Source organism: Saccopteryx leptura, chromosome 1 (genome assembly GCF_036850995.1).
Source record: "Saccopteryx leptura isolate mSacLep1 chromosome 1, mSacLep1_pri_phased_curated, whole genome shotgun sequence".
Classification (NCBI taxonomy): domain Eukaryota; kingdom Metazoa; phylum Chordata; class Mammalia; order Chiroptera; family Emballonuridae; genus Saccopteryx; species Saccopteryx leptura.
Window position 1 is genome coordinate 86,505,493 of NC_089503.1, and position 21,128 is coordinate 86,526,620.

Consider the following 21,128-nt stretch of genomic DNA (forward strand, 5'->3'; position numbering starts at 1 on the left):
TTTCCTTTAGCAAATCAAGTTTAAGTATTACTTTTCCTAAAATCTCATCTACTTATTACTGACAGAGGAGTTAAATCAAATAATATGACAATATCCTAGTGGGGGAATGTGACTATTAAATGAAAGACTGGCAGTTTGGTATGTTCCGGGACGCTGACCACAGCTGAAAATTAGAATGAGCTGGATGAATGTGGAGTGTCAGAAAATGGAATGAGAGAGGAGAGAGTCAATTTTCCAGACCCTGAGAGGTGGCCTGGATTGTCTGAGGGAACTAATAGGGTTGGAGCTGACTGAGCCAGGGAGAACAGGAGAGGAAGGGAGGTTCAGAGTGTAGCTGGAGTTAGTGGAGACCACTAAACACTTTGATTTTTCTCTGACTGAAATATAGAGTCATTGCATAGTTTTGAGCCGAATGACATGATCTGGCATACACTTTAACACCAATCATGTTGGCTCCTAGGTTGAGTACAGATTCTAGTAGGGCAAAGGTGAAAATGAGAACAGTTAAGAGGGGGGTAAATCCAAAGGAGAATAGTTGTGGCTTGAACCAAAGTGGTCAGTGGAGGTGGTGATAAGAGGTCAGATTCTGGATATATTCCAATAGAGGAACCAAGTTGTTCATAGAATCTTACTATGTAACATTCCAATATTTAGTTTTTTAAAGTCCTCCTCAATGTTACCATTCAAAATTATTTCCTCTTCTTTCTGCCTTTCGTCTCTCTTAAATTTAATTTCTTTTTAACTGTGGGTCAGTTTCTCATCTATCCTTCCTAAAGCTAGCCCTTCTGCTGTCTTTATAGACAAAATAATGCTTGTGGATCTCTTCTAAACTTTCCTAATTATTTACATATCTTTTAAGTTGGAAAACACCAAATTGCATGCTGCATCTACCCTTCCAATTATATATTTAGCTAACAAGTAGGCATTTAGGGGAGATAAGAAACTACACATAGCATTTTAAAAACCCAAACAACTAACTGACCTCGAGAAAATTTCATATACTATTGACTAAAGAGGTGTGTAAGACATCTATATAACACATATGAAAAAATTACAAAACTATATGTTAACAAGGTTATTTAAATCACCGTGTGACTCTGATGCAAGATTATGACTTTTTACATGTATAAATGGTTTTTCCTCATTTATGAAATTAATTTTTATGCAATTTATTTTTCTTCTGCATATAGCCATCTCCTGGTAAGTCAACAGGAGACTGGACCTAGTTTGCACAGTGACAGGACTGGCCTTGAAGAGGAGCACAGGTCCCTAGAAACAGGAGGAAGAGTCAATGATATGGCAGATGCCACATGAGAACATGTGGTGGTAGCAGTTTCATGGAGTTTTTGCAGAAAATGAGGAAGCAAGGTCATCAGAGCAGAGTGAGGGTGGGACAATGCTGTCCAGCTTAGACGAAAGAGAGAGAAGGGGAAGATAGTCATCCAGACACCAGGGACAATGAATGAATGACCCATATGCAATGCAAATTACTTAGTCACAATAAATGTTTTTCAATTTCACCTAACAATTATGCAAAGCTTCTTTTCCCCTAAAATCAGCCAACAAATTTCAATCCTCCCTGATGAAAATCAGTTTTCATTACAAATAATTAGGACAAAGAGACATTAGTTAATAATAAGATGCAAGGTAATGAATAATAGAGAAGATTCTTTGGGTTCCAATCTCAGCTCTGACATTGATTTGCTATTTGTCTATGCAAACGATTTAACCTCTTTGTGCTCAGGTAACACAAGTAGCCAAGTACCCGCTATGTGATGTGTTGCAGGAATGCCACTGTTATTATTAAATATGTATAGAACCTAATCATTGAAACTCTTTGGAAGGTTTTTTTAAGAAGTTAGAAAATCCTATTTCTAAGTGTTCTAAGTATGTAGTTATGAAACTTTTTCTCTATAATATACTTATAATGCCTTCACAACAAAATCAAGTAACAAGAGTCATCTGTAGATACTTGTTTTTCAAAATGCTCTCTACATCACAAAAATGTCTTGCGAAAAGGAGTGACTTTAGTTTTTCTATCAAAAACATTGTCTTTAACCTGAAGTGAAAGATGAAGTGTCCTTTCTGCTAAATACCTTCTAAGTAATATACTACCGAGACAGTTGGCATTTTGAAAGGTCAGAGATTTGGAACACATATCCTTTTATAAAGGAAAGCATGTAGCTCATCTTTGAATCTGACCAACTTTTTAAGTACTGTCCAGTGAGAGAGCCAGTGTGTCGTAAAGGAAGTTTCCATTAATCTGCCTCATTATATTGCAAAGTATCATTAACATTTTGCAGTATTCTAAGGGCCTTGTGTTAAAAAACCACCTCAGCAACAACATCTTGCAGAGCTTTGTTAATTTATGATTTCAATTTGTTTGCTGCAACATATAGCTTGCCTATGAAAAAAGCAATGTATGAATATAATGTTATGTTACCTGCAATTTTAACCTAAAATCATTTTTTTTAATCTCACAGCAACATTACTATTTGTGGTTTGTACAGTCTTTCCACAACACATTCTTTTAGTAAAGAAGGCAATTACTACGGAGACTCTATCTTCTCTATCAACCGTTGCTTTATTGACATATCAAAAACATAGTTTTTTTGTATACTTCATTGTCAAAAAGAGAAGTTAGCAACAATAAAGCCCCATCATAAAACATCTAGTGATGATGGGATAATGTTAACTCAGAAGATATTTAATTGTCAAATGGCTCCTGTCCTCCAGTTAGCACCTCTTCTCAAAAATCAAGAGCAGAGTGAAGCTGGGCAGAGAAAAAGTAGGCAATTTTATCAGCCTTAATCTGTGTTAATCCCCAGGAGGGCCAAGCAAAAGGGTCCTAAGTAACCAGATTTCCTGGACTCTCTGCTCACAAGATCCAAAATCTTTTCCACTACTGCTTAACATGGTAAAACAACCACTGCGACTAGATGGGTTTGCATTGCACAGTAGACCCCATGAGCTCCAAGCCACCAGGCTGCACAAGCTTGTTGTTCCAATCATTTCATTAGCTTCATAGTAATTCAACCTCACATTTTACTGAATTGGATTTTTTGATAATTACTTTTTGGCAGTAATACACTGTACTATAAACCAAGACATATGAAAATCTATGTTTTTTCATCTCTAGTAGACCTTCACATTGTAAGTTTTTTTCTATTTATTTCTTTAAATTTTGAGCAATTGTTTTCTTCGTGTCTTCCAAAAGTATTTGCTGAATACATTTAGTTTGCCACCAACTTGTTTTTCATGTATTTTTGGGGGGTTTTTCCACCTGTATTATTTCAGTCATTTATACTATGATAGCAAAAACAGCAAGAACCTTAGTATGTAGAGACAAGCCTTCAAAACATTTTTCATTAGGTTAAGTGAAATTTGTGAATGACTAAATTGAGTGCCGCATGACCTTAAACATGGCTAAAAAAACTGTAGCGGTTTGCTTTCAGGTCCTGAGTACTCTTTTTAAATGTCTTGTTTACAACAATGGCTTCATATAATTACTAGCCAATATCTCTAGAACAACATATTCTTAGAGCAAGGTTCATCTTTTATGATAATGTATATAAATTCGTATTTCAAATTGACATTCTTGAACATTTTTAATTCTTTTTTCAGTTTCCTGATAGGTCTTATTACACTTTCTAGTTTTGAGCTCTACATCTGGTTAGTGAGTGGCTATTATTGGAAGTAGAAGATGTTTCAGCCGTGGCATTTTTCTTGTTTACTATGCTTAATTTAATTTGTATTATCTTCAGTCTGTGATTTCTTTTTGGGTCCAGATAATCTGCAGTCCATGGTCACACAAGGAAGGACTTTCACTCACCAATGCCCCTGCATCTTGAAACCTGGGCACTTCCATTGGAGGCCTTGCACTCCATAAGCCATCTCTGCCCCTGGTGTATGCATTGAGAGAGTGTGCTAGGACAGATACCATTGAGATCAATGATTCATTTTTTATTTTTCTAGTAAAAATAAAGATAAGGTTTTTTTGTTTTTTAGTGTGTGTATTTTTCTGAAGTGAGAAGCGGGGAGGCAGAGAGACAGACTCCCACATGCACCTGACTGGGATCCACCCAGAAGGCCCACTAAGGGGCGATGCACTGCCCATCGGGGGCATTGCTCTGTTGCAACCAGAGCCATTCTAGCTCCTGAGGTGAGGTCCTGGTGCCATCTTCAGTGCCCAGGCCAATTTTGCTCTAATGGAGCCTTAGCTGTGGAGGGGCAGAGAGAGATAGAGAGGAAGGAGGGGGTGGAGAAGCATAGGGGTGCTTCTCTTGTGTGCCTTGGCTGGGAATCGAACCTGGGACTTCTACACACCAGGCTGATGCTCTACCACTGAGCCAGCTGGTCAGGGTTAAATTTTAACATTTTCTTCACACATTTCAAGGCTCCAACCCTAAATTGTATGCATATTAGAAAACTGGTGCTCTAGTATCTTTTGGGTTAAATGGCCCATTCCAGCCCAGTTTATGCTCTTGGCTCATGCTGCTGCTGTCCTTTCTTGCCAGCCTCCATTGCTACAGATACTGAACATCACCACCTTCCTTAATTTCCCCAAAGCAATAGCAAATTCACTTAAGGTTTGGGAGGAGCTGGAGGAAGTAAAAAGATAGGGTAGTAAATAATTCCAAAGTTGCTGTCAGACATCATCATTCCTAGGGATTTATCAATCGTTTCTACAATAGAGCATTTCTCACAGACATTTATTTCTTCTCGAGTATTTGCCCCTTTGCTGTTAGTCCCTCTCTTCTATTTCCTCCTCTGCCTCAGCTGCCAGCCAGTAACACCCTAATTTATATTACGGTTGTACACAGAGAGGAAAAGTCCTTCACACTTACATTCCCCACAACTCCTATAACAAAAGGTGGGCTCTGGACTGACTTTGATTAAAGAAATATTCACCGAAGTGCTCTGCTAAACAAAAGATCAACCACTGTGGTTTCTATACTGTTAACAATGCAAACACTGTGACAGACTTTGAAATTATAAGGATTTTTAAAATTTAATATTTTTTTAATCTAACGCTTATGTAAGATTCATACTTTTCCCCTCTGCCCTCCAGGAAGTAAACACCAGAGTTGGCTGCTTGCTAGCCTATGCTTCCAATATCTCCTATAAATATTACTAGTCTGTATTTTAGTAATGTGTTTACATTTATTTCTCTATAAGTTATGTACTTGACTTATTCATTTCTGAGTCTTAATATTTAACACAAATCCTGGCACAAAGACGTCACTGCATATGTGTTTTTGTTTTTTTGTATGAATAAATAAATGAACAAAAAAAATGAGCAAAATGACAGGACATCTTTTTTCCATGTTTTCAAGGGTTACTTTCCATAAAAAAAAACCCAAAACACTTAAATTGTTAACCACCTGAAATTATTTTTTGCATAATAAGTCCCAAAACCATTTATTGAATAATCTATTTGAAAAAAAGCTTTCTTAATTATCATTTTTTGAAGATTGTGATTAAGTCCTACTATCTCCAATAAATCACCTTTTTAACTATTACAAGACAATATAAATAATCTTGTCAATTACTACCTACTTCCTTTTTGGAATATTACTGAACTTCTGAGTCTCTGCTCACACACATAAAAAGTGGAAATAAAATAAAGAGATAAGGACTATAAAGAATTGAGTACAGTTTCTGTTTCATAGAGGCTGTCAGAAAAAGAATCTGTCTCAGGAAATTTTTGTAAAGGGTAAATGAGTTAGTACATGTAAAAAGATTAGATGAGTGCCTGAATTTAAAAAAACAATAAATGATAAACATTATTTTTACACTTAAGTTTTGTATCTTCTACAAGTGTTATAGCAAAGTTTTGACCTCATGGTCTATACTCACTATATGTTTATTCAAGTTCATAAATAAATCACTTTGCCATCGAAGAGTAAATAATATTAAAAGTATTTTTTCCTGAAGAAATATTAATTATGCCCTGACTGGTTAGCTCAGTGGTAGAGCGTTGGCCTGGCGTCTGGAAGTCTCAGGTTCGATTCCTGGTCAGGGCACACAGGAGAAGCACCCATCTGCTTCTCCACCTTTCCCCCTCTCCTTCCTCTTTATCTCTTTCTTCCCCTCCTGCAGCCAAGGCTCCATGGGAGCAAAGTTGTCCCAGGCGCTGAGGATGTCTCCATGGCCTCCACATCAGGTGCTAAAATGGCTCCAGTTGCAGCAGAGCAATGCCCCCAGAAGGACGGACCAAGCATCACCCCCTGGTGGGCATGCCAGGTGGATCCTCATCAGGTACATGTGGGAGCCTGTCTGCCTTCCCACTTCTCACTTAGGAAAAAAAAAAAAAAAAAAGGACTATTATGGGGTATTATCCTTCAAGAAAAAGTTATAGGGTTCTTTAAAATGTTATATAAAGTACATAACATCAGAGGGTGTAGCAACAGTTAAGAATGAAATTATATGCCTGATCAGGCAGTGGCAGAATGGATAGAGCGTCTGAAGAGCATCAGACTGGGATGCAGATGACCCAGGTTTGAAACTTTGAGGTTGTGGCTTGAGCACGGGCTCATTCTGCTTGAGTACAAGCTTACCAGTTTGAGCGCAGAGTCACTGGCTTGAATATGGGATCAGAAACATGACCCCATGGTCGTTGGCTTAGCCCAAAGGTCGCTGGTTTAAAGCCCAACGTTGCTGGCCTAAGCAATGGGTCACTTGCTCTGCTGTAGCCTCCTAGTCAAGGCACATATGACAAAGCAATCACTGAACATCTAAGGTGTTGCAACAAAGAATTGATGCTTCTCATCTCCCTCCCTTCCTGTCTGTGCCTCCTATATCTGTCTCTGTCAAAAAAGAAAAAGAAAAAAAGAATGATATTAAAAACCTGGGTCTGAATCTTAGCCTCTACACTTTCTAGTAAACTCTGTGCATACTCATCTGTGAAATACAAGTAATGAGAGTACCTCCACTTCACAGGACTCTTGTAAGGATTAAATGAGGTAAAATACTAAAGCACTTAGAACAATGCCTGGATTATAGTTAAGGATAGTTGTTTGTTAAATAAATAAGCTTTTTAATCAGCATCAGGATTTGTTAGTGGAACAAACTGCAATCCTTCTAGATTTGTCTAATTGAATACTTGGTGTGTCATCCAAAATTTTGGCATAGTTCATATTAAAGTGTTCTTCTGTTCACTGATTGTACAACAGGTTTTTGTTTTGTTTTTACTTTCTGGTGTCATACTTGTCTTACGAAGTGATGACACACATATTCATCTATTAGTCCCAGCACAAGGAACTGTAGTAAGTATCAATACACATTTCTGGAGTAAATAAATCAACAAATTAAATCATTTTAGCAACATGAAAGAAGCTAATCATGTAGTGCACTTAGAGCTGTTATCAAAATAATTATATTCCAGAAAGAGGAACAAGGCATGAACCCAAAAAGTCAAGAGCAAAAAATACTCAAGTAATGCTCTAATAGTAATGCCTTAATAAGATGAATTTCATACTATGAAATATTATGCAATATTTAAGAGAACAAGCTACAGCAATGTAAAACACATAGTTTCAAATCTGTGTTGCATAAAAAATAAGATAAAGAATACAATGCAAGTTATAGTATATTATACTAATTATATATTAACATATGCAAGACAACATAGTTCACACACATGAAAAACTGAGATAGAAGTATAAAAGAATGGTAGGGAAGGGAATAGATGAAAAGTATTGATCAAAGAGGACGTAAGCCTTATTCTTGGTAATATTTTAATTTTTGAGAAGAGAATGTATTGTGTGTTACTTGTGTAATTAAAGTACAACTCAAAGGTGGGGATTAGCATTAGCATGTATGCTTTGATATTAATGCTTCACCCTCAGATTCATATAGTAGTATGAGGTGCAGCTTCTGAAGGATCATTAATAATTGGGGAACCCTATGTAGCCAAATATTGAGCAGATTATACCAAATACTATCTTTCTAACCTTTTTTTTCAGTAAAGTGAAGGTTTACTTGAATAGGTCATAGTGCAAAATTGTGCTTAAAGGCAGATTACTATTCATACTAAATATTAAACTGAGAGATTTACAACTTGAGGATAAATTACCAAATTTATTATTTATTAATAATAATGTTTATGTTTATTTATAGAGTTTAAATGTGAAGTCCAGTGGATTACTACATGTTTAATTTTAGGATAATATGAAAACTACTATAGCCTGACTGGTGGTAGTACAGTGGATAGAGCACTGACCTGGGATGCTGAGGTCCCAGGTTCAAATCCTGAATGTCGTCGACTTGAACATGGGCTTATTTGGTTTGAGTGTAGGCTCACCAGCTTGAGTACAGGGTTGCCAGCCTGAGCGTGGGGTCATAGACAGGATCCCATGGTTGCCAGCTTGAGACCAAAGGTTGTTAGCTTGAAACTCAAGGTTCTGGTTTAAAGCCCAAGGCCACTGGCTTGAGCAAAGGGTCAGTCACTCAGCTGGAGCTCCCCAGCAAGGCACATATGAGAAAGCAATCAATGAACAACTGAAGAGGTACAACTATGAGTTGATGAATCTCATCTCTCTCCTTTCTTGTCTGTCTGTCTCTCTTGCAAAAAAGAAGAAAAAATAAAAACAGGAAACTACTGTATGGTAAACTCTATTGAAGAGAAAATCAAATTAAATAAGATTATTGGCAAAATTTCTTCTCAAAAGCCCAAATATTAACAAAATTATGGTGAAAAGAATTGTTAGATAAATTTGTAGATTACAGAAGATGAAAAAAGCCTTACAGAGCTCTAATGAAAGTAAAAACAACTGACAAATTTGTAAATGCAAAAAGAGGGCAGACATCAAAGCAAGGATAAAGAGGGTTACTATGTAATGATAAAGGGATCAATTCTCCAAGAATAATATGTATGCATCTAAGAACCTAGCATCAAAATTTTGAGAGGCAAAACTGATAGAACTGCAAGGAAAAATAGATGAATCCACTTTTATAGCTGGAGATTTCAACACCTCTGTGCCAAAAATGGAGAGACCCAGGAGGCAGAAAATCAGTAAGGACTAGTTGAACTCAAAAACACTATCAATCAACTGGATATAATTGATATCTCTACACTACTTCAGACAACAGCAGCCCAATACACATTCTTCTCAACCTCACATGCAATATTCACCAAGATAGACCACATTCTAGACCATAAAGCATATCTAAACAAATTTAAATGATACAATGTCTGCTTTCACACTATAATAAAATTAAACTAGAAATCAATAATAGACTATTTAAAAATCTCAAAATATGTGGAGATTTAACAACATATTTTTAAATAATACATGAATAAAAGAAAAAATTCAAGGGAAATTAAAATATAATTTGAATTAAATAAAAATAAAAAGATAAATTATCAAAATCTGTGGTATACAGCAAAAGTGCTAAATGGAAAAAGTATAGTATTAAATGTATATATTCAGAAAAAAATATCTAAATTCAAATATCTAAGCTTTCACATTAGGATAGTGGAAACAAAGAGCAAGTTAAGCCAAATAAAGTGAGAGGAAATGATAATACAAATCAGATCAGAAATCAATGAAACTGTAAACAGGAAATCAATAAAAAAATAAAGCCATATGCTGATTCTTTGAAAAGATCAATACAATTAATATTTCTCTAGCCAGGCTAATTATGAAAAAAAGAGGGAAGGCACAAATTGCTAATATCAGAAATGAAAGAGAAGACATCACTATAGATCCTATAACCATTAAAAGGATAATATGGAAATAATATGAACAACTCTATGCTCACAAATTGGTCACTGGATAAAAAAGACCAATACCTGGAAAGACACAACTTGCCAAAACGCATGCAAGAAAAAATAGACAATCAGAATAGGCTCATATCTATTAAATGAATTGAATCAATAACTAATCACCTTCTAAAACATAAAACACCATATTAAGATGAGTTCATTGGTGAATTCTACCAAACATTTAAGGAAGAAATTATAGCAATTCTCCACAATCTCTTGCAAAAAATAGAAACAGAAGAAATATTTCCTAATTCATTCTATAAAATCAGTACCACTCGAATACAAAACCAGACAAAGACATTACAAGAAAACTATATACTAATATCTCTAATAAACATAAATATAAAAATCCTTTGAAGAATATTAGCAAATGGGATCCAAAAATTATAAAAAAAATTATACACCATGACCAAATGGGATTTATCCCAGGTAAGCAAGGCTGGTTCAACATTTGAAAAACAATTAGTGTGACCCATTATAGCAATAAGCTAAAAAGAAAACAAATCATGTATTCATATCAATTGATTCACAAAAAGTATTTGACAAATCCAACACTCATGATAAAAACTCAAGATAGAAATAGAAGGGAACTTCCTTAACTTGATAAGAGATATCTATAAAAAACTGTAACTCATGCAATGCTAATGGTGAGAAACTAGAAGTTTACTTATTAGATTAATAACAAGGCAAAAATGTTCACTCCACTACTTAATTTCAACATTGTAGTAGAAGTCTTACTATACTGTAGGACTAGAAAAGCATATAAAAGGTATGTTCATTGGAAAGAAAGAGAAAAGTAAAACTGTCTTTGATTGCAGAGGATGTGATTGTGTAGAAAATCTGAAAGAATTGACTAAAAAAAAATTCTTCTGGAACTAATAAGCTATTAAGCAAGATTGCAGGATACAAGGATAATATCCAGAAGTCAGTTACTTTCTTATACATCAGCAACAGGCAAGAGGAATTTGCAAGTAAAAACAATTACATTAGCATTCCCCCAAATAAAATAGGTATACGTGTAACAAAATATGTACAAAATCTACATTAAAAAAATCACAAAATTCTAGTGAGTGAAATCAAAGAACTAAATAAATGGAGTGATAGTCCATGTTCATAGATAGGAAGGCTCAATATTGTCAAAGTATTGGTTCTTTTGAATATAATTTACAGATTCAATGCAATCCCAATCAAAATCCCAGAAATTACTTTATGGATATTGCCAAAATGATGTAAAGTTTATATAGGGAAGCAAAAGACTCAAAGCAGCCAACACAATGCTGAAAAAGGAATATAAAGTTGGAAGACTGACACTACCTGACTTTGAGACTTACTATAAAGCTACATTAATCAAGACAGTGTGGTGTTGGTGAATAATAGACCAATACATCAAGAGAACAGAATAGAAAGTCTACCAATAGACACATGTATACAGTCGACTGGGGCACTTGACTCTATATGCAAGTTTTTGAAGTAACTTCCAAAGATTAAACACTATTTATCATATCTCTACTTGTGTACACAATCCCTGAATAAGAAGCACTGCAATGAAAGAATATCTAACCTATATTGACTAATGATCAGCTACTACTTGTGTGCGCTTTGGAAACTCAGATTTAAGTGAGATTTTTTATCTGTAAAAAGAGGGAGTTGGGTTAGATTAAACTGGCTTTTAGGACATTATAAGCTGGTCATTCATTTATAAAATTAATCTATTCTAAGGAAACTGTAAGAATGAAGGAAATTATACTAATGCAAAAGGAAATGTTCAAGAAACCAGAACCAAAGTCAGATGGGAACAGTAATTCCAAATATTCACTGGAGAATCAACTCTTCCACACAAAAAAACTTCCATCTGTATCTATGACTAAAGGATTTCAATAGAAAAGTTAAGACCATTCTTAAATTGTCTTATTTTTTTTCATGTACCCTTTTACACTGCCTCAATTAATTTACAATGGAATTAAAACTCCTTGAAGCTGAATACTTAATGTTTAACATCAATTAAATATATTCATCCTTAGTGGAACAAAATCATTCTAACAATATACAAAGCAAATGTTTTTATGAATAATTTCAGTAGAAAGAATATAAATCTATTAATAAATATGTAGTTGGGAATCATTTTCATCAAAAAGGCATAATAGTTGCAACAAATCACCTGTTATGCATATACATGGATAAGGAATATTTTTGGTTCAATGTCATTTAGGCTAGTATTAGCATAAATATGCATTCAAAAGATTCTTTTAGGTAAAAATTCCCCACTCCTTTCTTTCCCACTTGTAAGTGCAAGGCTCAACAGAAAAAACAAACAAACAAACAAACAAAAAATAAAACCTCCAGAAGTTCACATTGTTGGTCCCCTGCCTAGGTGTGATCTCAGAACTCCACAGGAAAATCTAAACTCATTTCAGCTCATTATAAAATACACTTATTGTTAGAATTAAATGTGAAAAGACCTTTAAATGTATTTTGATTTTTAAATATAAATGTGATTGGCTCTTTAGCATTTAGTGTAGCTAGAAAGACAAATTAAAAAACATTTCCTATGGAAGTTCAAGTCTGAAATACACTCTGCAAGCCAGTTGAAAATCATTAGCTAAATATGTAATTTTTATGAATGTCTTACTTAAAGCAAAATACTTCTTTAGAAATTATATTAATGTGATGTCCAAAATTTTCATTTTCTTTAAACTGCTTATTCCTATCTTCTCACACACTTACACAAATATACTAAACAAAAAAAAATTTTTTTAAGTGTTTAGAGCCTGGCTGGGTAGTTTAGTTGATTAAGAGAGTTATTCAGATACACCAAGGTTGCTGGTTCAATCCCAGTCAGGGTACATACAGGAATCTGAATGCATAATAAGTGGAACAACAAATCTATATTTCTTTTTCTCTCTCATTCTCTCTCTCTTTCTCTTTCTCTAAAATCAATAAAAGATTGTTTATAATTACTATTATTTAAGTATTACATAAATATGCATATAGGGAAAAGACAAAATCATCAAAAAATTTAAACTGCATCATATACATATGCATATATACACACATACAGAATTATATATATAGAATTTTGACTTATACTATTTTTCTTTTGATCAAAAAATTAAATTTGATATATACTGTACATAATATATAATAAAAATGACTAGAACAAAGCTATTTTTTAAAGTTAAGTAGTTAATAAACAATGGTAGCATTGTTCCCAAGATTAATATGACTTCTAATATTGAAAGTGTTAGTCACATATAGTATGCAATTATAATGTCCAACTACATTCAACTTTGAGTATCGTAAATAAAAAGATATTGCTGAAAACATCATGTTTTAAGTTATATGGAAATATCTCTATTTCTGAGAAGAAAATGAAAATCAAAATCTATAAAATAGATTAAACCACCAATAAAGGATCGGAGAAAGTAGCCTACCTTCCATTGCCCTTTTAAAGAAGACCTTACAGCTCCCACAGGTAAGGACACCATAATGACATCCTGATGCCTCATCCCCACAGATTAAACAAATCTTCTGAGGTAATGACTCGAAGCTGTACTGTGGGCTCTGGCTGGCTTCTGAATCCTGCCTTGAAAAGCAAAACAAAGTACTCCATTTATTTTAGGTGTAACACTAATTCCAAAGTTTTCTTAACCCCAGAACTGAAAGAATGAAAGGGAATTTTAAAAAGTAGAACTGTATATACACACATTTGAAACACATGCAAATTAAACTCTCAAACTAAAGCCTTTATCGGGTTCACCAAACTTGCAACTTTTTAGCCATTCATTCATCAGCAGCACTATCGTAAAAGTACAATAAATAACATGTAATTTTTGTTCAGGAAAGTTCTGTCGTACTTACCAATGCTTTTGTACTGAGTTTTAAAACTCAACCCTGTACCGAGTGTTTACTTAAAGAAGTTTGTGTTTGTCATTTTAAAGTATCGTTCAACATATTGACAATTTTGCGTATTCACCGTACTAAAAATTCTTTTTCTTTAAAATTTCATTCCTTCAAGTATGTAAATTAAAGTTGTCTGAAAACTTGTAGAGAATCCGAAATAACATTAGACTACAGTGCAGTGCAGTGATGGATATTTAAACCCATAATTTAAATATATTGCACAAATTAATTTTAATCTTGAGATTCGTATGACTACTGAACGGTGCTGGCCGGGTACCCTACGTCAAGTGCCACCCCTCCAGGGGCACTGGTGCCTTAAGGTTTCCTCTCAAAGACAGACATTTCCAGGGAAGTCCTTCTAAGAAGAGAATCATTTTATCAAGTCCCAAACTCGCTGCGCCCTTGGCGCTCCGCGGGGCTACAGCGGAGCTAGTGTGACGCTGCATGTTTTAAATCGGGGCTGGTCCTGCCTGGGAATCTCACGTCTTTGCAAGAAAAATGTTTTCGGGATGCATGCTCCGAAAACGGCATATTCTGCGCACCCTTTGTATCCCCAAAAAAGCGAGGAGAGGAAGAAAAAGGAAGCCAAATTAGCGCGGTGCCCCGCCCCGGCCACCCACCCTCTCCCGGCCATGCGGGGCGCGGAGGGTCGGAGCGGCGGCCACGAGCGCGGCCCGCTACTCTCGCGACACAGGCGCGCCCCGCCCGGGCCGGGCCTCACCTCAGGTAGTTGAGATAGGGCGGGTAGACCTGCGACAGGCCCTCCTTGAGCACGGCGGCGGGGTAGCCGAGCTGCGGGATGCCGTTGATGCCGAGCGGCGGGTAGAGCGCAGGGGCCGCCCCCGCCGCGCAGACCGCGGTGGAGGCGGAGGGCAGGCAGTCCCCCGGGAGCAGGCAGGAGCCCGCGCCCGGCGCCTTGCACGGCGGGGGCGCAAAGGGGCCCTGCAGGGGCGGCGTGGCCTCCGCCTTGTACAGCATGCACTCCAAGGTCGACCCCGACGGGGACGCGGACGAGACGGAGGCAGGGGCGGGCGCCGCCGCCGCCGCCGCTTCTCCGGGTCTGGACGACGGCGCTCGCGGAGGAAGCGGCGGCGGCGCCAGCTGGAAATCCGGGAAGACAGCGGGGTTGGAGCCCGTCACCAGGTACGGGCGCGGGGAGCGCGCGGAGGCTTCGGCGCCTTCCTCCTCCTCCTTGATCTTCAGGGCGGGAGGCTGGAAGTCGCCGTAGAGCGGGAACGCGTCGTCCTTGGGCTCGGAGTCGGGCGGGTACGCGCAGTCGGGGAAGTCGCCGGCCGCGACCGGGGTGGACGAGGCCGAGGGCGAGCCCCGCGGCGTGGCGAAGGCGCTGGCCGCCGGGGCCCCGCCGTCGTAGCTCTCCCCTTCCAGCAGCTGCCGGGTGCGGGCGGCCAGCAGGGCCGGATTGATCGGCAGGATTGGCAAGTGGATAAAATCCATCACCATGGTGGTCATCGGTGAGCGCCCAGGCGCGGCCGGCGGGTCTGGCTCCGCCAGGGCGACCCTAGGCGCGGGAAAGCGGGGATCTTCCTTGGGGATCAGGGTGACGCCTCCTTCGGCCGCCCCAGGAGAGGTGACCGCGGCTCCTCCCTCGGCCGTCGGGCCTCCCAGAGGCTGGGCTTTGCCCTTCAGAAGCGGACCCGCCACCGAGCCCTCGGACTCGGACCCATCCTCCTCCTCCACCTCCACCACAGCGGGCTGCGGAGACGGCCGCACTGCGGCCCCGGGCCAGTGGTGGCTGCCCGAGGTCGAGGGCAGCAGCTGCCGGGACGGTGACAGGCCCCTGGGCAGCACTTTATAAGCAGCTGCCGTTCCGGAACTGTCGCCAGCCTTGCTCTCTGGACGGCTCATGAGCGAGGGCAACACCCCCTGGGTGGCGGGGACAGCCCGAGGCTCTTCGGGAAGCTCAGGGCCAAACAGGCACCAAGGGCTGGTGGCCTCGTAGGCAGGAGGGCTGGCGTGGCTCTGCCCGGGACCTGAGGGCTCCAGGAGTGTGTCCAAGACACTGTCCAGCAGCCCACTGTCCTTTTCTGGGGGTCTAGAGGTGCCACCACCGGCACCTCCTGTGGCTTCAACTCTGGGATACACCCCCTCCACGTTTGACAGCGACTGCTGGTCCAGCGTCTTCCTGTCCGGGTCCTGTCCCTGGCAGGGCCGCGGGAAGAGCAGCCCACCTAGGGAGACTACGGGCGAGGCGTCCGCGGTCCGGAAGGGGCCGGTGTCTGCGCGTCCCAGCAGAGAAGATACGACCTGGGTAGGGGAAGGCGCGCCGCTCACCACGTGGGGAGCCCGGGAAGCCTTTGCCTTCAGCTCTGACATAATGGCCTGACTCCACTTTTCTCCTCCCCTGTTTTTAGGGAGGAGGGATAGGGGAAGGAGGAGGTGGTGTCGGGGATCTAGGATCAGCTGGAGGAGAAAATAGATGTTGAATTTGGCTTGATCGGGCGGGGTTGGGGGTGGAGGATCTCCACCTCCTGGGTCAGAAGGGGGCGGCGCTGGTCAGCTACTGCCCTTGGCCTCCATTTGGTATTCAGGGGGAGGTGGGCAGTTGTTCCGTCCCTGTGGCAAGTGGCAAGAAGACAGGTAGGGATCTCGTGCCCTAACTGGGAGAGTTCTCCGACTTGAGTCTGAGGACGGGAGACGCAGAGTACTCACAAGTCGGCCCTCGAGTGGCGGAGGCTTCGAAAGCAATTAGATGCGGCTCTATCTCCCGACTTTTTCTCTGGCTTCAAACCCGTACTTGCCGTGTAGTTCCCAATCCCTTCTCACTAAAACCCTGGGGCTACTTAGACTTCTCAGTACAGCCATTGACGAGAAGAGAAGTGGAGAAAAGTGATTCTGCTGGCTCCCTATAGCTGGCGACAGTGATCTTTGCAGCTCACCTTTCTGGGCAGTGCAAGAGTCTCCTGGGGTTGCAGATTCCACGTCCCCTCACACTCAACTAGTACCGGGCTTGAGTAGTAGTGACAGCTCCGGACTGGCCCCACAGCTTTCTAATAATGCCTCCTCCCTATCTGGAGGCTCCGCCCAAAGCCCCTCCCTACCCCAATTACGGACCTGAACTAAAATTCTGGAGTTGGTGTTCCCAACTGCTGGTCGGAATTCCACTCTGAATAGCAGGTGCTGTGGGTTGGAACTTCATAAGCATATTAGATTTTGTGCTACCAGTTAAGAATTACGCCCAGTCTAACTGGGAAAACAAATGGATTTCACCAAAAGCTGAATTTTGGAATTCAGTCATGTAAATATCGATCATAGAGGGAGATATTAGGCTATATTACCTTTTAGAATAAATGTATCAAGTATGGTCCTAAATAATTTATAAACTTCTGTCTCTTAAGACTTCCATAAAAAGGAGTACTTCCAAATTTTTCTTACTACAGCCAACATGTCCTGCTTCTTTTGAACAATGTGGCAGAGAAGTCTGGGAGTGGAAGACAGTTGACAACACCTCTCTACCTATGCAGTGTGCTATACTTTGATTTGTCCTAAGGAATGCATTCCATTTTAAAATAAATAGCACTTTACAGATGGTTTTTTTTAAACTCTAGCTTATATTCTGTGCAAAATCATAAGATTCTTAAGAGATACACTGAACAGTATTTTCTCCCCTCAACATTCTTATTCCTTTTTTTTTTTTTTTAAGTGAGAGGAGGGGAAATTGTGAGACAGACTTCTGCATGTGCCCTGACTGGGATCCACCCAGCAACCCTGTCTGGAGCTGATGCTTGGACCATCCAAGCCAACCTCAGCACCCGGGGTGACACTCAAACCAATTGAGCCACTGACTGCGAAAGGGGAAGAACGAGAGAAGGGAGAGAAGGAGGGGAGGAGAAGCAGATGTTCACTTCTCATGTGTGCCCTGACCCAGGATTGAACTCAGGATGTCCTCACACTGGGCTGGCACTCTATCCACTGAGCAACCGGCCAGAGCCAGCATTCTTATTCTTGAAAATAATTATCTTACAGTTTAAAAGCACCTCTTATTTCATAAAGATATGATAGAAAGAGGGGGAAATTATTGCAATATATTTGAGATACAGAGTCATAAACTAACAATCTCTGTGCGGAACCCAAGACCATTGTGCATCTTGACATCATCTGAAATATACCGTGTTCAAAATTTAATTAATCATTTGGAAAGTTCCTCAAGGTCTTCTCTGTGCAGATGCCCCACAGGTTCTCTCAACCAGATGTAGAGACTGCAGTGAACACTCAGAGACTCCAGGATGGACAAAGCCACCAGAGGTAAGAAGTCTGGATCTCTGAATCACCTGAGGAGGGTCTACATGAGTGGGAAATAAATATATATCATGTTAGGACACTAGATTTTGGAATCGATTCTAGTAATTAGTTTACTCTGACTAATTTTAGGTAGAAAGGAGTTAGGCATGTAGAGGAAGAGTGAAGATAATTCCAAGAAGCAGATATAATATGTACATTCACCGGACCTCAACTAGGAAGACATAATATAGGAACTGAAGCATATCATTATGGATAGAACATAGAATAAGGTTAGGAATGGAAGGCAATGAGGCTAGAGGGGTGAACTAATTTATTATTATGAATACTGTTGTTTTCAGGCTTCCTTTTGTCCCATCCATTTTAACCACTTAACATGCTTTATTGAGATATAATTCATGTACCATACAGTTTATCCATTTAAGAATGTACAATTTAGTGGTTTTTAGCACATCCATAGTTGTGTAATCATCACCACTATCAATTTTAGGACATTTACTTACCTCAAAAAGAAACCTTATGCCCATTAGCAGTCACTCCTTATTTCCCCTGAACATTTCCCAGAAACAATTTTTCTATTTTTTTTCTCTGTGGATTTGCCTATTATGGACCCTTCATAGAAATGGAATCATTTAACATGTGTCCCTTTTTTTTTTTTTTTTTTTTTTTTTTTTTTTACTGGCTCCTTTCACTGAGCATATTTTCACGGTTCAGCCATGTTTATACAAGTCTCAGTACTTCACTACCTTTTATTACCAAGTAATATTTTAGCAGGGATATACCACATTTTATTTATCAATTTATCAGTTGGGTTTTTTTTTTTAGGCCATTATGAACAGTCATGTACAAGTTTTTGTACAAACATATACCTTTATTTTTCTTGGATATATATTTAGGAGTAGAATTGCTGAGTCATATAGTAATGCTAGGTTTAACGTTTTGAGGAAATGCTACACCTCAAAAGTGACTGCACATTTTACATTCCCACCAGCAGTGTATGTGTATGAAGGTTCCAATTCCTCTACATTTTTGGCATGTCTTATTATTATGTCTTTTTTATTATAGGACTGATAGCGTGTGTGAAGTGCTATTGCACTGTGGTTTTGGTTTACATTTCCTTGATGGCCAAGGACATAGCATCTGCAGAATCTGAATAGTATAGCCAGGTAGTCTCCTAAGATGTTTACACATTTATTTAATCCTTCAGTAGTTTCATGAAGTAGACGATATCGTCTCCATTTCATAGTTAGGAAACTGAGGCACAGAGTTGCCCAATATTATAAAGATAGTAAGTAGCATAGACAGATTTGAACCCAGGCAATCAAATGCCAGCCTTCTAACGAGTGTAATTTTAAATAGCTGATGACTTGGAATTTGGTTTCCAGGTTGCTATAGCTATAAACTTGGCACTAGGCTTCATTTTAAAGGACAAACTGTGTTTGGCTTAATTTTGATTGGTTATAAATATTCCTCAAGCCAGACTATCTGGCTAGGTTGATTCCATAAGATTGAAAATCTTTAAATGGGAACACATTAGTAAAGATGTCCAGCATGTCCTAAATCAACATTATGCCATGAAAGTTGATGCTGGGTCATTAGCATTAGTGGTACAGGAATTCTCAAATATGAGAATCTTTGAATGAAAAATAACTCACTGGTTAAATTCAGGCGTCATTGATCTGACTCTAAACATTTATATTTCTGAAAACTATTTAGGATAAGAGAATTTAAATTTGGAAATTTTTTTGTTTATACTTTGCAAAAAGCTTTATTAATATGTAATAGTCATACAATAAGCTGCATATATTTAAAATGTACATTTTGTTGTTTTGACATAAGTATACACCTATGAAGCCATCACCACACACAAGATGATAAATGTACCTTTTTCTTCCAGAATTATCCATGCCATTTTTTAATTCCTTCTAATTTATCTCTGTCCTCTCCCATCCCTGCCACTCCCCATCTAACCGTAGAAAACCACTAATCTTTCTGTCACTATACATTAGTTTTTTAAAAAAAATTTCATGCATGATTTAACTTACTAAATGCATGAAATTATTCATGCACATTTGTCTGCTTTAAAAATTTTTATTACTAGACTTTACTTTTTAGAAACAGTGTTAGATTTACAGAGAAATTAAGCAATAGTATGGAAAGTTCCCGTATATCCTCAGCATAGAGTTTCCCCTATTGACATCTTATATTAATATGGAATATATGTTACAACTAATGAACTAATATCAATGCATTATTATTAACTAATACACATGGTTTATTCATATCTCCTTAGTTTTCACCTTATGCTCTTTTTCCTTTCCAGGGTTTTATCCAGGACACCACATTACATTGTTGTCATGTCTCCTTAGGCTCCTCTTGGCTATGACAGTTTCTCAGATTTTCCTTGTTTTGATGTATTTAAGAAGTCTGATGAGACGTATTGCAGTCTTTGGAAGGAAGTCACTATGAGCTACCCACACTTAAAGGAGTGTGGGGGAGTAAGGAGTTATGCTCTTTCTCTTTCAGGGTGGGATATCCATATCATTTATTTGGAATTCTTCTGCATGAGAAATTTACCACTTCACCTCCCTTAACTAATTTTCACCTCCCTTAACTAATTTATTTGGCCTCTTATTTATATCAGTATGGACTCATGGATATTTATTTTATACTTTAGCTTATAATCCAGTGTCACTTTATTTTGTTGGTCAAGTTGTTTCAACTTGGGGCACTGGGAGCTCTTGTATATCTGTGTGCTCTTTCTTTCTTTTTTGCATTATAAGATGCTCTAGGCTCATCTTGTCTGTTTTCTACCCTGGTCCTTGAATTACCCATTTATTGGAAAATTATATTAGAAATGAATATTTGGGTGCTAACTATATCTACATTGATTTTTATTTCTTAGAATTTTATATAATACAGCATATGCTTTTTTTCATCTAACTTATTTCATTTAGCATAACTATTTTAAGATTTATCTATACTGTAGTATGTGTCATTCATTTGTTCCTTTTATTGCTGAGTAATAATCCACTGTGTGGATATACCATAGTTTGTTTATCCATTTACCTGTTGATGAACAATTGGATTATTTCCAGTTTTTTTTGTTTTGTTTTGTTTTTGTATTTTTCTGAAGCTGGAAACGGAGGCAGTCAGACAGACTCCCGCATGCGCCCGACCGGGATCCACCCGGCACGCCCAC

General features: G+C 38.7%; 1 protein-coding gene across 2 annotated transcripts in view; it reads right to left on the reverse strand.

Annotated features, from left to right (window-relative positions):
* The window catches only part of PGR (progesterone receptor), a 90,665-nt gene extending 74,662 nt beyond the window's left edge, over positions 1 to 16,003 (reverse strand). For both annotated transcript variants that reach the window (XM_066360735.1, XM_066360734.1), the window contains exons 1-2: positions 14,391 to 16,003; positions 13,201 to 13,352 (exon numbers count right to left, since the gene is read on the reverse strand). In XM_066360735.1, coding sequence (XP_066216832.1) covers positions 13,201 to 13,352; positions 14,391 to 16,003 — 1,765 coding nt within the window. The remainder of the gene's footprint in view (positions 1 to 13,200; positions 13,353 to 14,390) is intronic.
* Positions 16,004 to 21,128: the final 5,125 nt, after the last annotated feature.